At 61.0% G+C, this 15,608-nt stretch overlaps 1 protein-coding gene across 1 annotated transcript in view; it reads left to right on the top strand.

Moving 5' to 3' along the window:
* The first annotated feature begins 2,360 nt into the window (after window positions 1–2,360).
* Window positions 2,361–15,608, top strand: part of SLC16A2 (solute carrier family 16 member 2) — a 34,304-nt gene continuing 21,056 nt past the window's right edge. The window contains exon 1 of the mRNA XM_059824447.1: window positions 2,361–2,694. Coding sequence (XP_059680430.1) covers window positions 2,361–2,694 — 334 coding nt within the window. The remainder of the gene's footprint in view (window positions 2,695–15,608) is intronic.

Raw genomic sequence — 15,608 nt, 5'->3', positions numbered from 1 at the left:
TTCAACCTAAATAAAAGCTGGTCTTGCACCCGCGGGCAGAGCCATCTCTGCCCGACACTGCCAGAGCTTTCCAGGCTGTGGCTCCCTCCCGGTTGAAGCCTCCACCAGCTCAGCCAGCCCAGCCCTTTAACCCCCCGCTTCATTCAGCCCCCTCGCCGTCATTTTACCCCCCCGGCCCCACTGGTGGTGTTCAGCCCAGCCCAGAAAGCTGCAGCGAGGCCTGGCACAGCCGGCGCCAGAAAATGCTTCGTCAAGACAGGGCGCAGCCGACATCCAGGAGAGATGCTGCTCAGTGGGTTTTCTGTCTGGCTCAAGGACCGCAGTAATATTAACCCCCCGCTTCCCACTCCACAAGAGCTTTCTGCAGCTCCGGAGGGGAGAAGTCTCCGTGACACGGCGCGTGCTATGGCAAAGGGTTCTCCCACCTCTCTCTCTGCCGTTTTTAATCCAGCCCCGGCTCGGCTGCTACGGGGAATTCGCATTTTGGGGGGCAGCTCCCCGGCACGCAGCCTGGCGCACCCCAAACCCGTTCCCTCTCAGATTGTTGGGGATTATGAAAAAAAAATCAGCAGGCCAACCACCTCAGCCAGCCCTATGGCGAAACGGTTACTAAAATGCAGCGTTGCGGTTCCTCGTGTCGGCAGAGGGCAGTGGAAGATGCTCCCAAACCTCCCAAGCCTCCCCCGGCCATGCTGCGGAGATGGGGATCCGGGGAGGAGACTCCACCAGAGAGGAAGGGAAATAAAAACGCAGTTCCTCCAGCAGCGAGGCTGACCCGAGCGGATTCGGGCTCGCCGATCGATCGGTGTGGCGGCGAAGCGGGAAGGCGGAGGGAGGAGGCCGCGTCTCCCACCGTCGCGCCCCTCCGGCTCGGGTCTCGCCAACGCGCACGCAGGTGGCTGGGAGCCAGGGAGAACCTCCGCTCATCCCTTGGGTGGGAGGAAGCGGATGGCGATGGAGGAGTCCCGGAGCTGGCAGCGATTTGCAGCCAGGAGCAGGCGAGCAGGCCGAGGAGAGGTTTTTCAGGCTGTAGCAATGTCCCAGAGGGTCTTCGCAAAGCCTGGCGAGCCGCAGCACGTAGGCAAACGCGTTCCCACCCCGCAGCCCGCCCGCCCGTGGCTGGGTGCTGCTCTCCGGCCGGCGGCGGGAGAAGCGGGGAGACGGTGCTGGCGGTGCGGCCCTGCCTGCCGCCTCGCTGCCGGCTCCGCACCCTGCCCGGCTGCCTCGCCAGGCGTTTGTAATTAATAGCCCTGGAGGTAAAGAAAGAGCAGCGTGAGGTTGGGATGTATTAATTTTCTCTGATAGGAATCTGACACTGACACAGCCATTAGGGTAAAGAAAGAATAATAACTTAGACTTGGCGTACATTGAAGGGTAAATACCTTCAGCGTGTGAAAAGACAGGCTCTAATATATTGGTGGGTTTGTAATTATTTATTGAAAGAAGAGAGAAGGCAGAGCTTATCGCAAAACAAGACAGAGGCGAGAAGGCAGCTCCCCGCCGGGCTTGTAGGGCCACCGCCAGCCCACCCGTCCTGCTGGGTGAACCCCCGCCCCGAGGGTGCCCCAGGGAGCACCCGGGGGGGGGGTGTAAGGCTCCTCGCCCCCCCCCCAAGAAGCTTGTGTCCCTCCGGGCTGGCGCTACCCGAACACCCCCGAAATGTTTCGGGGCGGGGGCCGCCGGCGCCCGAAAGCCCCACCGGCAGACCCGGCCCCAAACAGCTGAACCCCCTCGCCGGGGCCGCCTCCCGCCCCCCGCTCGGGCCGCTCCCGGGGCTTCGCCCACCTCGGCCGGGGCGGCGGCGGCACCGGCCCGCCGCGGCCGTCGAGGGCCCCCCCGGGCCCCCCAGCGCTTCCCCGCCGGGCAGCGTCCCCCCCCCTCCGCGGAGATGCTCCGGCCGCCGCGGGGCCGCGGCTCTCCCGCCCCGGGGGGGCAACCGGCGGCCCCCGCGCCCCGGCCGGGCCCCGCGGGGGCGGTGCTGGCGGCGGCCCGCCCCGGGGCTGCGCCCGCCGCAGGATGCGGCGGCGGCGGGGGCGGCGCGGCGGCCCGACGGGCGATGCGGGGCCGCGGCCGGGCCCGGGGCCGCCTCTGAGCCCCGCGGGCGGGCGGCGAGCGCGGTCGACGTGGGGGAAGCGCCGCCCGCGGCTGGCCGGGCCCGGGGCGGGGGGGGGGCGCGGCGGGGCGGGGGGGGCGGGCGGCCCCCGCCGCCGCCGCCGCCGCCGCCGCCGCAGGTAGGGACCCGGGGGCCGAGCGGCGCGATGGAGGAGGAGGAGGAGGATGGAGGCGGCGGAGGGGAGGCGGGGAGTGAGGCTGCGGCAGGAGGGGGCGGGCGGGGGGGCCGGCCGGGGGGGGCGGCGGGCATGTGGGACCGGCTGCGGGGCAGTCGGGCGGCGGGCGGCGGCCGGAGCGCGGCCGCTATGGCGCAGCGCGGCGAGAAGGGGCCGGCGGCGGCGGCGGGCGAGGGCGAGGGCGAGGGCGAGCCGCGGGCCGGGGCCGGGGCCGAGCGGGGGCCGAGCGGGGCCGCCGCGCCCTTCCAGCCCCCCGAGGGCGGCTTCGGCTGGGTGGTGGTCTTCGCCGCCGCCTGGTGCAACGGCTCCATCTTCGGCATCCACAACTCCTTCGGGATCCTCTACATGATGCTGCAGAGCGACCTGGGCGAGGGGGAGAAGGACCCCGCGCTGGAGTTCAAAACAGGTACGGGCTCCCCGGGCCCTGCCCGGCCCGAGCAGGGGCTGCCCGCGCCGCCGCTCCGGGCTCGCCTAAGCGGAGCCTCAGCCCCGCGGAGCCTCAGCCCCGCGGAGCCTCAGCCCCGCGGAGCCGCCCGGGCCCGGGCCGGGGGGAGCGGGGGCGCGGCGGGGGCGGGCGCGGTCGGCTCTGCCTCCCCGAGCGCAGCGGGGAGGCGGCGGGGCTGGAAGCTGCTTCTCGGATGCGTTGAACCGCGGTTGCTGCCTGCCCCCTCCGCCCCTGGAGTCGTGGCTATATTTATCTCCGGCAGCATCGGGTGTTTCTGGGCTCCTCTGCGCTCAATTAGAAGTAATTCAGCTGGAAAGCGTGCCCCCGGCTTGTCCTGCCTGCCGGCTTTCCGAGGCGGGAGAGCAACGCTGGTGAATCAGCTGGTGTGCGTGAGCCGCCCCCTCTATTTCTTCTTATTGTTATTTTGGTATGGGTTTCTCAGGCTGGCTGGCTGGCTGCCCTCGCTGCCAGATCACGCTCGGGGGCGGCTGCGGGAGAGCATCTGCCTCGCCGACACGCTTCCTCCCCGTCCTCTCCGTTCAGTGGGAGAGCCAACGCAGGGCAGGTCTGGCAGCGCTGCCTGCGCGGTCGCGCCGAGGGCGGCGCGGGGTCTCGAGTAGTTGACACCCTTTAGGAGCAAGACCTACGAACTGCACCCAGTTGTGTATTTTGGTAGGACCTACAGGCTCAGCCGGGATGGAGGCTGCGTTGTGTTAACGCGGGGAAGGGACGTTGCTCGCTGCAAAGACCCCACTGGCTAAGTCGACTTGGCAGAGGGACACCAGCTTGCCGGGGTGGTGGTCCCAGCAGGTCCGTGACAGACACCAGTGTTGGGAGCCGCAGCCTTGTCCCAGGTCTTGGTATCCTCCCCGGGGAGATCATACCCATCCCTGCGACGGACAGCCGTGGCCCACCTTGCTTCTATCTGGCGGGTAGAGACCAGCGCTTGGCATTGAGGGAACCTGCTTGGGGTGGTGTCCTGACTCTGGATGGGATGTGGGCAGCCGTCAGAAACCGCAGTGGGAGTGTGCTGCGGAGAGAGGCAGTGCTGGGGGGCACGTGAGGACCTGAAAGTCTTATTTTGGGGACCAGCGTTGCCCGCCTTCCCTCCGCTCAGCTGGCGCGTGGCTGGTGAGCGCGGCGACCAGCGCGCCAGGATGAAATGCATTACGAGATACGCCGCATCTACAGATCACGAATTAACTCCGCACTACTGTTACCGGAGAAACGAGGCGGTCGTGTAATTACGGGCAGGAACGGAGTGCCGCAGAGAGCTGCGGACGTGTGACCGGTTGTAATTAGGGTGATTGATGGGCTGTATGAGTGTGCGTGTGTGCGTGTGATCCCCAGGAAGCTCATCGCGTAGCTCTCCGTTTCCTGCTCCCTGTGATCGTATCTAGAAAGCCTAAGGCAGAGCTCTAAAGGTAGAAGCGGTAACAAAAGAAATTAAATACTGCAAGTTCTGGTGGTTTAAAGGCTCCGTGCCCAGGACGGAGGTTGTAGGAGTCAGCATCTGCCTCTTGCTCCTGCTATCTATTTATTTATGGCTATGACCGCACAGAGGCCTCGAAAAAGAAGGGCATGTGGGTGCGCGAGGTGAACCCGGGCTCAGTAATGAAATTGCCTGGGTGACGCATATATGCATTTTGGTCCGGGCGCTTAATGAAGAGGCCGTTAATAACCCCTGCGCTGTGCGACACGCCGGCCCAGTGCTGCCTCTGCGCTCGGCGGTTGCGGTGCAGGGGCTCCGGCGGCGGAGGGGAGAGGTGGCGGCGATGGAGCCTGTCTGCTGCGGGGAGCGCGGTACCTCGGGAGCTGCAGCTGCGCTGTCTGGGGCCGAGGGCAGCGGGGTGCAGCGTGGGGCCCCCCTCCAGCCCCTCCTCCCTCGCTCCTACCCCTCCCCGCTCAGGGTTGCATAATTTCCCCGCGGCACTCGTTTGCGTGCAAACATAATCAGGAAAATATTGTAGCTCCTTTCCAAGCGCTAAGTGATACGGCCTTCCTGAAAAGACCGGCGCTGTCTGTTTGTCCTCCGACGTCAGTCTGCTCCTGCCGGCTGCAAGCAACAGCCGGACCTTGGGGTCCCCCTCATCCCCCGCCAACCGGGAGCAGGCTGGGGGGAGGAAGACCCGCTCGCCGCCCCGACACCGGCATTCGGCACGGCCGTGGGTGCATCGCTTAGCCCTTTGGCTTCTGCTCTTTAACCTCTCCGTTCTCGGGAAGGTGGGTTTGTGTCAAAGAGGGGGTTTGGAGTCAAAACGGGGAGTCATGTCGTAAGCCGGTCAGGCATCCCTTTAAAAATAGGGTTATGTTTATGCTAAAGCAGGTACTAGTCTGCACTAAACAATAGCCGCCCCAGCACACGGCTATAATTATCAAGGTTTATTTCTTGTTTGCATTGGTCACGTTTTCTCACGTTTGATCTTGAGAAACGCAGGATCCGCGGAGTTCAGGTTTGGGGTCAGGCTTTGAAAACAAACCCTCTCGCAACAATGCATTGAATGCATAGGCTCCTTTGTTTAAAGAAATATACTGCGCCGCGTATATCAGCAAGCTGAGGCGGGCTGGCCGCCGGGACCACTGCGTGCCCCTTCGCAGCGGGAAGCCAGAGCCGGGACTTTTGCAAGGCACACTCTGTGCTTTCGGGTTTGTTTTCTTTCGGGGGGAGCGGAGGACTAGGGGGGATCGCTGAGCCTGGAAGAAAAAAATATAATATACATGTGAGCACTCAGCCAGGAAAAAAAATATCGGTCTCCTCTGCTGGAGAGGTGTTGAGTGATGCTTGAAAGCGTTTGCTGGGAGATGAATGGTGGCGTTTCCCTCCGGTTGTACAACGCGTGTTCCGGTGCCGAGGGATCCGCGGGGCACGGCCGCGCCAGTGCCGGCCCTGCCAGGCGTGGGCTGCTGCTGAGCCAAGGGAGAGGTGAGCCATCCCGGCACGCTTGTCTTCCCAAGCTCCAAAAGCCAATTTGAGTGGCAGAGCCGTCCTGCTAAGTATTAACTTGGGTGTTGACCTTCTTAAATCGATGTCTGCTCTGCCGCTCCTTGGATGCTCTCCCAGCCTCGGGAGAGGGGAGCGCAAGGTGAGCCTGTCCCCGGCCAGGGCTCTGCCCTCAGCCGAGGAGGTCCCGCTTGCACCCAAGCCACCCCAGGGTCGCGGCGGGGTGCTCCAGCTACCCGGGGTGAGCCGGGAGGGCGGCGCTTCTCAGTGCATCTTGTTCCTCCAAACACATCCTTGGTGCCGTGCTTGGAGGTCTCGCAGGCGCTGGCAGGGCAGCCTGGAGAGGGACATTGATTTTTTTAAAAAATGTTTATTTATCTTTTTCTTCTCCCCTCCTCTGCTTTGTGTCAATATCCCGGCTATAGATTAACTCTGTTTGCTTAATATTTAATGTTTCGGTTGCTGGAAACGGGAGCTGCAAGCACTCGGAGATGGCCTGAGGAGTGGTCTGGTTTGGCCGCAGCTCCTCCCAGTTTGTCCGTGTGTCCGGCAGCATCCTCCGATCCGTGTGCGGGAACTTGGGGAGCAGCTTCCCCCCTTTAGTCCAGCCCCAGCCGGGGAGCGGAGGCTGCCGGAGTGCCCCGTGCCCCGGGGAGCCGGGCTGGTGCATGGACCGTAGCTCTGGGCTTATCGTGTCTCATTGTGCCCTCGAAGCCGGGGCACAGCTGATGTCAGCCAAGGCATAGCTGACATCATCCTGAATTCCCATCTGTTTTGGTGGGGAATTTCTTTGTCAGCGCTGATTTCGCATCCTTAGGACAGGTGATCTTAGCTGGAAAAGGCTATTTTTCCTCCGACATCGTAATGGAGGCTTGGTAAGAAAGAGCGAGTTTGTTTCTTGGAGAAAGCAATGCGTTGCAGTGCTGATAGTCATAGTGAAAGGTCGGGAGGAGAAGCCATGGGTGACTCTTTGGGCCGAAGAAGTGTCCCAGGGTAGGTGAGCGTGGCTGGAGCACTAGGAGCTGGCAAGGGAAACCCCAAGGAGAGCGTAAATTGCAAGAGGTAATTCTTGGAAATGGTCCCGACTAAATTTCAGCAATACTCCGCAGCTGGGGCGAGACCAAATAGGGGCGGCTGCCACGAAACTGCACTTTATTTAGCCTGCTGCAATGAAAGACGTCTACCCCAGGCGTTAGGTTTGGGCTTTAGGAAGGGTGAGGGCATTCTTACCGACACTCCTAAATACAAATTACCAACCAGTAATATATCCGAGACCTGTGACGGGTGCCATCGCCCAGTGCTGGCGCCCGGGAGGCTCCTGTTTCCTGACAGTGACACTGTGGTTGTCACCTTCTTACCCAAATCTGCAGGATTTGGTGCTTTTATTAATTGCCTAATCCCCTTAAAAACCCTCAGCAGCTGGAAGCCGACCATCAGCCGGGGCAGTTGACATCCAGCACCTTAAAATAGACCTAATCCATCAGGTTGGGTGAAACCCCGTAGCCGGAAGGCGCCGCTGACCTCGCTGGCGTTGGGCCGGCTGCGCATAGCTCACGCGGGCGTCGTCACCTGCCTCGTGTCCCCGGGGCAGCTCCTCTGCCTCCCTCCCTCCTCATTCCACGTGTTTATGGACGCGTCCGTCCACGGGGCTCGTGTCGCTTGTGGGGCAGCTCCGATGGGTGCCCTGTCCCAGGGGCACGTGGTGGGAGAAGCCGTCTTCCCAAAAATCCAATGGCGTGATGGAGACCACCAGACGGGGTGGACGTGGAGCCGGGGCTGCCGGATCCCCTGTGGGGTTTGTAGGGCTGTTTGGGGAAGGAGGAATAACCCGGGTTTCCACCGTCCCAAGGCTGCGAGCTCACCGGCACCGGCAGGGCTGAGTGCTGTGGGGTCGGCAGTGCCCTGGTTGCTTTGGAAAGTCCCCGGAGAGATGTCTTCAGCCTGGTTTTGCATCCTGCAGTGCGCAGGGGGAAATTCCCGCTGAGGGCATGGGTGGCAGTAAACAAGTCCTGCTCCCGCCACGCTAATGGGGAGCTAATCCCAGTGGGACGGTGGCAGCGATACCCGCTGTGCCCGAGGGGATTTGGATCAGTCAGCAGCATCTCGATATAGGGCCCGGGTAACCTTTTGCTGTTTTATCCCGGTGACTCCTTGGGACCTCTGCCAAAGCAGCGCGGTGTGCGTGCCAGCAGCGGAGTGACAGTGCGGCTGGGCGAAGCGATGCACAGGCTGACGGGGACCTTGGCGGCGTTTGGGTCGGTGCCACGTGCGCTTGCTCTCGCCCGCTGTCCCCCACGTGGGGTCCCAAAGCAGTCCCCCCTTGCTGGAAACAGCTGAGGCTTCACCCCAGCTCAGTAATTGGGGGTTTGCCCACTTTTGGCTGGTGTCCAGCTGCCGTAGGGAATTCTCTGGCACGTCACCAAATACCTTGGTCTCTCCTGCTCCCTTTTTTTGGGATGATAACCCCTCAGGGGTTTCCTACCAGCCGGGCAGGGCACGGAGGAGGATGCCGGCTTTTCCTGACGGGGCCAGCGGCCGTGTACCCACCTCTTGCAGCCAGCCGTTTCCCTGGGGGATCACTTTTCCCCGGCTTTCCGCAACCACGAGCCTGTGTGTCCATGGTGTAACCGCACCTGCTCTGGCAATGGCGGGAAGAGGACTGGGCACCTCCCGTACACCAGTATAGCACACGTGCAGAAACGCTGCTGCACCCATTACGGCAGGGATTTGTTGGGTTTTCCCTTCCTCTTCCTCAAAGGATTGATTATTCCCTATTGCAAGGGAAGGAGATGCTGCCTTTTGGCATTCATCCCTGTGGAAAAAGGCCCGGTGGAGGGGTGTGTGCCAGGCTGGGCATTGCCCGGGGGCCCTGCCCGCCTCTCGCGCCGGGGCGTTGCCCGTGCCCGCCGTGGGCGCTGGGGAGCTCGGTTCACTCCGGGCTCTTTCCGTTCATCCACCCTGAGACAGTTGGGGCGGTTGCAAAACCCACATGACGTGTGCTGGGAATTGCTGCAACACGCTCGCGGGCGCGAGCCATTCCAATCTCTCCCAGGCACCTCGTACAACAGGTCCTGCCAGCTGCCGGGGCAGGCGGGACACCGGGCTGCCCGCAGCGCCCTGCCTGCACCGCCGCCTGCCCGCGGCACGGACTGCGGGCGGCAAAGCTCCCGCCGCCGCTTCATCCTCCGTCAAGCACACCCCGCGGGGCACGGGCGCAGCCGTGGAGGGTGGCACAGCCCCGGGTTCCATTAGCACATTTTCAGGCTTTTTTTCCCCCCCTTGCCTCTTTATTTGTAGCTCTCTAAAAAATTACCTGATGCAAGAGCTTCCCCCCGCCCCCAGCTCATCCCTCGAGAGCCAGAGCAGGGCGAAGCGCGGGGGAAAGCCCTTGGGAACGGCTGCCAGGTCGCAGCCCTGCGCCCGTAGCGCGTTGCTTCGCTGGGACTCATCTTGGGCATGCCCAGCAGCCATGCCGCGCCGTGCCGCCCGCTGCACTCCGTGCGCGGAGCAGCTCAGGGTGCTCCAAGCAACCTCCTGGGCTCACGTGGGACCGGTGAGAGGACGGCGGCGGCGTGCTGGCAGCTCGGCCCCATCACCCCTTTGCTTTGCACACCCCAGGGGAGCTCCCGCCTGCAGATATCCCGTACCTACATCCCTGCATCCCCCAGGGCGCGGACGGGAGCGTTGCACCATACCGCTGTAATATAAGCTCCCGGCGCTGCGTCCCGGTGCAGGCACCTCAGTGCGAGATGGAGACGGTATTTTGGGGTCAGCGCCGCTGGCAGCATGGCTTTGGGAGCATCTGGTCTCCAGAGCCCTGCGGTAGAGGAGGAGAGCTCACCGCACCCCGTTTCTCCCCATCGTTGGGGTTTTTTGGCTCTGGGTTTGGGTTTAGCAGCTCAGTGATGGTTTTTATCTTGCTTTCCCTGATGCAGAGCGGAAAGCATGGCTGCAGCCGGCCTTCCCGGGGCAGCGAAGCCCCGTGTGCCGCCGGAGCGACGCAGGCGCTCGCTGCATGGGCTGACTTGCTGGGGTTCGCCCCGGGCGAACGCCGGGGCCCTCCTCGGGGAGGAGAGCAACCCTCCCGCAGCGCCTGCAGCGAAGGAGCCTGCTTTGAGCACCCACCCATCACCCCGTCCCGGGGAAGAGCTGGGACAGGGACCCCCAGGGCACGCAGCCCCTCCCGCCCTGCCCGGCGGCATCCCCAAAAGCCCCTTTCTTGGCCGTCTCGCGTCAGGCGCCAAAACAAAGCTTTTGTTTCAAGCTCTTGGCCTTAATCTGTCCGCCCGCAGATCCCGCACGTAAAAGGGAGGTGAAATCCTTCCCTTTCGGGGGGATGTTGTGCGAGCGGGTGTGTTGGTGCTCGCCAAGCAGTCGAGCGTTTCATTTTGGCCGGAGGGTTTGTACGAACCCCACGCGAAGCAGCGGGAGCTCGTTTAATAAAGCTGGAGCCCACCGAGGTGGAAATCAAATCTAATGGCAGCTCCTTAAGTGAGGGTTGTGCCTCCAGTGCACCGTCTGAATCGGGGCCGATGGAAAAAAAATCATCTGTGATTAAAGATTGACGGTAATTACATAATGGGCATGCACCAGATGATGCCCAGACAAGCTCCCTCCTGGGATTTCCCAACTTTTGGAGTGTTTAACTCTGCAATCATCCTAAAGCGCTTCTACCATGGGGGGGTAATTATTGATATTACAGCAGCACCCAGCGCGGTTGCTCAAGGCTCAGCAGCGGCACCGCGGCCGCTGGAGCCGGGCTCGTGGGCCAGCCCGCCTCCTCTGATAGCCGGGGCGGCTTTGGGGCACGGGCAGATCCATACCCAGCGTTGCAACGGCAGAAAAGGATGAAAAAAAGACGAGAGCAAAGCTGCTTTTTGGGTCTATTGGCAAAGCGAGCGGGGTGGCCGGGGCCGTGCGCTTGCTCCGTGGCCGGCCGGTGACGGAGAGGCAACGTCAAGACGTTCTTGACGGCGGGCCAGCTGTTAATCCGTGTATTTTAGCAAACCCCAGTTTATTTCTTAAGGTTTGTGCAAGCAATGGAAACGGGGAGTACTGGGGGTGCGGGGAGCTTGTCTGGGATTAAACTCGCCTGAAAGCCAAGCACGCCAAGCTCGCGAGCCCAGGGAGAGCTTAATTAAAGTCAAAGGAGAAGCGTTTCCAAGAAAATAATACGGGGTATTTAAATGGGATATTTTTGTTCTGGGCCCAGAATGTCTCCTTTCCTTCTTCGGTGTCAGCTTTAATAAAACAAAATGAGATCTCCAAGAAAAACAAATTGGAGCTCTTAAAAGGCGCTGCGGAGATAAAAATCAGTAACACTGTTGCTGGTAACACCTTGGGTTATTAAAACGGAAAGAATGCTAACGATGCGATTTGCATCGGCCTTTCTTGTGGCTGTGCCCGGCCGGGAGCCCGCTCGCCCTGGGAGGGGGGCGCAGGGACGGCACGGCCCTGTCGCCCCTCACCGTGGCCTCTGGGCTGGGCTGGGGGTGCGGGGAGGAGGTGGCTTCGCTGGCCAGGCGGATTGGGGCGTACTGGGGAAACGGTCACGCGGGCGGGATTTTGGAGGGCTTTATTTTTCTTTCCTAAGGCCGGTGAATACCGCTCTGCCGAAAGCTGGCGGGGTCAGGAGCAGCGCTGGGGTCAAATACTAAAAGACTTGTAAAAATGGCAAGAATCAGGATTCAGGGGACACCAAACTTAGAAAAGCAAATTAAACCAGGGCTGATCGTGTTGGAGAGGATGCCATAGCCCATCAGAGCTCTCTCAGAGGTGACAAACATGTGGATGAAAATACCAAACCGGGCTTATTATGGCCTGAGAGCTGCTGGGTGCGGCTTTGCTCCGCACAGAGATGCCGGGCTGGGGAACTGGGGTCACCTCCTCTAAAACCAGTGCCTCGATCCGGCTGGTATGGCTGAGCGTGCCAAGTCCTGGACCGAAGGGCCGCTCTCAAAGTGCCCCGGCCACTGGCAGGCTCTCCCGGCTGCCTGGCCGCGGGTTGCTCCCCGGGATGCTGAAGCAGGGATGCGGGGAGGGCCGGGGAGCAGCCGGTGACGTGGTTTTGCGCTTCGCTCGACCATCCGCTTCTACCTTCCTGCAGGAGGAATGGATTAAAAGCTGCCCCTTTTTTTTCCATGTGCTTCCATCCCGGCCGGAGCTGAGCATCGCCTGGTCAAAAGCTGGCGGAGGCCACCAGTGCCTTCCCTGGGTACCACCCGAGCTCTGTGGGGATGGAGGCGGGGCGGCACGCAGGCACGGGGGTGATGCTGCTGGCCCAGGTTCGGGGCGAGGAAGCCCGGCGCTGCCAGGGGGTCCCGTCCGTCTGTCTGTCTGCCAAGCAGGAGGATGCTTTTGGATGGGGCAGCTTTAAAATGCCCGGCATGACGCCGTCCATCCCGTAAACGGGGGTGCAGAGGCCAGCTCCTGCCTCGCTGCCGTGCCCGACTCCGTCAGATAAGGCAATTAGAGCTTTATCGCTTAATTGCAGAGTATAATAATAGCAGAGTGTTATTGAGATAGGACGTTGCCAAGGGGTGAATATCGGCGGTGTTAGGTTTTTGGTTTGTTTTTTCTTTTTTCAAAATAAACTTGGCGGGGCTCCGGCACTGCTGGAGGTGTGAGGTCTTCGCAGGGCTCCTCCTGCCCGTACCCCCCCGTGTCCCCTGCCCGCAGGGAAATTCAGCATCAAATAAAAACCGTGCCGACCGCCCCGATGCCAGGGAAGCTCGCCCGCAGTCGGTGAGAAACCAGCCTGGGAGGGGAAAGGGTGAGGACCGACAGGGATGTTGTCAGCCGCTTTCTGGATGGCTTTTCCCTTGCACCTTGGGAATGCGGTTTCCATCCCTTGCAGGTTTTTCCCGTCCGGCCGGGCAGGTTGCGGGGTGCGTGCCCGCCGCTGCAGGTGGGCATCGGGCTAATGCCGGGTAGCCGGATGCCCTCGGCAGGGAGAGCCGGGTGTGCACCCTAAAGCCCTTGCACAAGGTTTTTCTGCTCTTGGTGTCGCATACCCAAAGCTCTGCTTGTCTCCGACCCGCAGGGTCCCGGTTTTCCACTCTCCCCATGGAACCCTGTGGCAGTTGAGGTGGCGCTCCCGGCGCCGGGATTTGGGGCATTTCCTTGCCCAGACTGACCTGGCCAGGGATTTTCTGCCTTGAAAATGGGGATTTTCAAGACCCGTATTGGTGCAGGGTGGGTTTCTCACCAAGGACTGAAGTTCTGCCGTGTTTGTCCTGACGTCTGCAGGGTCGGGTGATAAAAACGGAGGATGGCTGGGGACAAGGGATGGTGTCGCAGGCTTTTAGCTGGGAGAGCCTGGCCCTTGGGAGCTGCATCTTGGGAGAGGGGCTTTATTGAGGGAGATTCGTATAAAAGCAAATGTGTTGCCCAAAGGTAATAAACCATACTGTATTTTTTTTTTTTCTTTGAAGCTGGTAAACTCTGCCCTGCTTCACTTCATCAACCAAAGCGTGATGTGATCCAAACAGCCCGGGAGTAGAGGTACTTCAGGTCCTGGTTTGACCTCTGTGGCTGGCTGTTAACCCTCGCTGGCCTGTCCTAAACTACACCCGGAGATAAGATTAGCCCCAATCTAGATTTCGGAGCTTGTTTCCCTCCCTTGGGACAACATCCCCCGGACCCCAGGTTTCCCAACCGCCCCGTCTGCAGCCTCCCTGCCCCACGGTTTGTGCCCCACTGGCCTCATAAAACAAAACACGCCGCAGAAAAAAGCAGAAAGCCGTTTTTACAGCGGGGCGGTGGCGAGTTTTTCTGCTCAGTGAAGGCGGTTGCTTAGATTTTTATTGCGGGATGAAGAGGGAAGGAGAAGAAATCCACCCTAAAAAGCTGTTGGGAAGATGATGCCAGGCAGAGCAGCACAAAAAGCAATGTTTTGGGGGGTTTTAATGTTTCCTCTGCTTCCGAAGCAGGAATTAGCTCTTGCAAAATGTCAGGCATTGCTGGGTGACGTTGGGCCCCTGGCCACACGCTGGCACTTTTTGCAGCAGAGAGCCCTTTCTGCTATCACCCACCTATGCTGGCGCAAAGCTCAGGCTTCGTCTGAGCGTTTGAATCGGGGAGAATGATGAAGAGCCGAAAAAGCAGGATGCCAGGGCCGGTGTGCAAGCGGCAGGTTGTTGGCGGGTTTCCCCATTAGTCAGGGCTGGTGACGAGTCGATCTCCTTTTCCATTTTTCTTCTGAATGATTCAGTTTTGGCTCAGCCCGATGGTCAGACTGGTTAAGCGAGAAGCAGCTGGTATTAGTCTCATTAGCAATGGAGACAGGAGCGAGCCTCTCCCCGGCTCTGCAAACCCAGCGTGATCCCCAGCCGACCTGCAGCCGCCGTCTCGGTGCCCGACGGGACTGGCAGGAGCCCTCCGAGCCCCGGCTGGGCGTGGGGCGTTCGGCTTCTCCATCACCCCATTCCCTTCCACCTCTGTGCCCCTCCCGGCTCCTCGAGGCACTGAAGCTTCGTGGCCAGGTCAAACCAAGGGGTGGATGCAAATGGGGATCTCCATCCCGTGCTTTCTGCTGTCCTCGTGCATCTGTTCTTGGTCAGTGCTGCTGCACAGATATTTTGGGGGGGGGAAATTTGAGGTTCAGGTCACTCAGCTGCAGCCGGGGAGCACGGCTCGGCTGCGTTTGCTGCTCCAGTCCTCATGCGGCCCCAGTTTAGAGTTGCTCCTTGGCCAGCAGAAAGGGCTTGACGTTTTGTCGCGACTTCGGCTGTAGCAGTTGGGATTCGGGAGCCCTTCCCGCCCGGGGCAGGGACCCGGGGAAGGGGTACGCGGGCAGCAGTGAGCTGTGAGCTCCCTCCGCTCGGCCCCGTGGCTGCAGACCCCGGGGTGCAGATTTACCCTTGTCTCACCAGTCTTCCCTTTGTTGCTGGCACACAGCACGCACACTTGGCCCCGCGGTGGCATTCGGCACCCCTGCCCCGCTCTGCCCATCTGCAAGGCCACCGCCACGCGTGTGCACCAGCTCGCTGCGGCCGGGCAGAGCTTGGGAAGGGAGAGCCTCGTGTCGGGGTCGTTGCAGGGGCTGAACCCTTCCTGAGCAATCTGATGGTGCTTCGGCACACAGACCGTCCCCAGCGCTGTCTCGGAGCGGCTGGTGGGCTGGTGTCCTCCAGCAGGTCTCCACGGTCCGGTGCTGGGGTGAACGGCGGGGTTAGATCCACCGCGTGCTCGGGTGTCGCATCCCGGGGATGCCTGTGGCCCCTCACATCCCTCCATACCCCAAAATCCCAGGGCACTTCAGCTCTACACTGCTGAAGCCACTTGGCTGCTGCTCTCCTCTTTGCCCCTGGGCATGGATGGGCTTCACGGGAGAAATTGGAGCTCAGGCGCTTGAAAACAAGCCCAGGGACTGCAGTGTGTGTTACCTACAGCAATCCCACACCTGGCACCTGTGGAAACAGGGTAATTTTGATTCCTGCCCCTACCCCAAGTAGTATTGCCGTGCATAAATACCATATACCATGCAGTATTTCCATTGGGAGGAAGAGGAGGCTCCCTGGCTACGGAGGTAGGATGTATGGCTTTTAAACCTGAATCGCAGGGGGACCAAAACCTACCCAGTAACTGATAGAAACCTTCGTTAACCTGCCCTGTTATTTATTCCGATTTCGAAGCCCTTGATGCAGCAAAAAGTAAAGGCATTTCTCCGGGGAAGCGCATTAATGTTTCACCGGGCTTCGAAGCGCTTTGCTGCCGAGGCACTTGGAATGGTGCGGGCTTGTCCCCAGTTCCCCTCGGTCTCGTTAAACATTGCGTGGCTCCGGGGAAGCCGCGGCGTGGCTCTGCCCACAGCCGTCGTGTGGGCTAAAGCCCTCCGGGGATTGCTTTTTTAATATATATGTATATGTGTGTGTATACATAGATGCACACAGGCATATATATATGCACATATATGTATGTGTGTGTATATCTG

Source organism: Gavia stellata, chromosome 14, assembly GCF_030936135.1.
Source record: "Gavia stellata isolate bGavSte3 chromosome 14, bGavSte3.hap2, whole genome shotgun sequence".
Classification (NCBI taxonomy): domain Eukaryota; kingdom Metazoa; phylum Chordata; class Aves; order Gaviiformes; family Gaviidae; genus Gavia; species Gavia stellata.
Note: the sequence above shows the minus strand (reverse complement) of the source record. Positions and strands in the feature narration are given on the sequence as shown.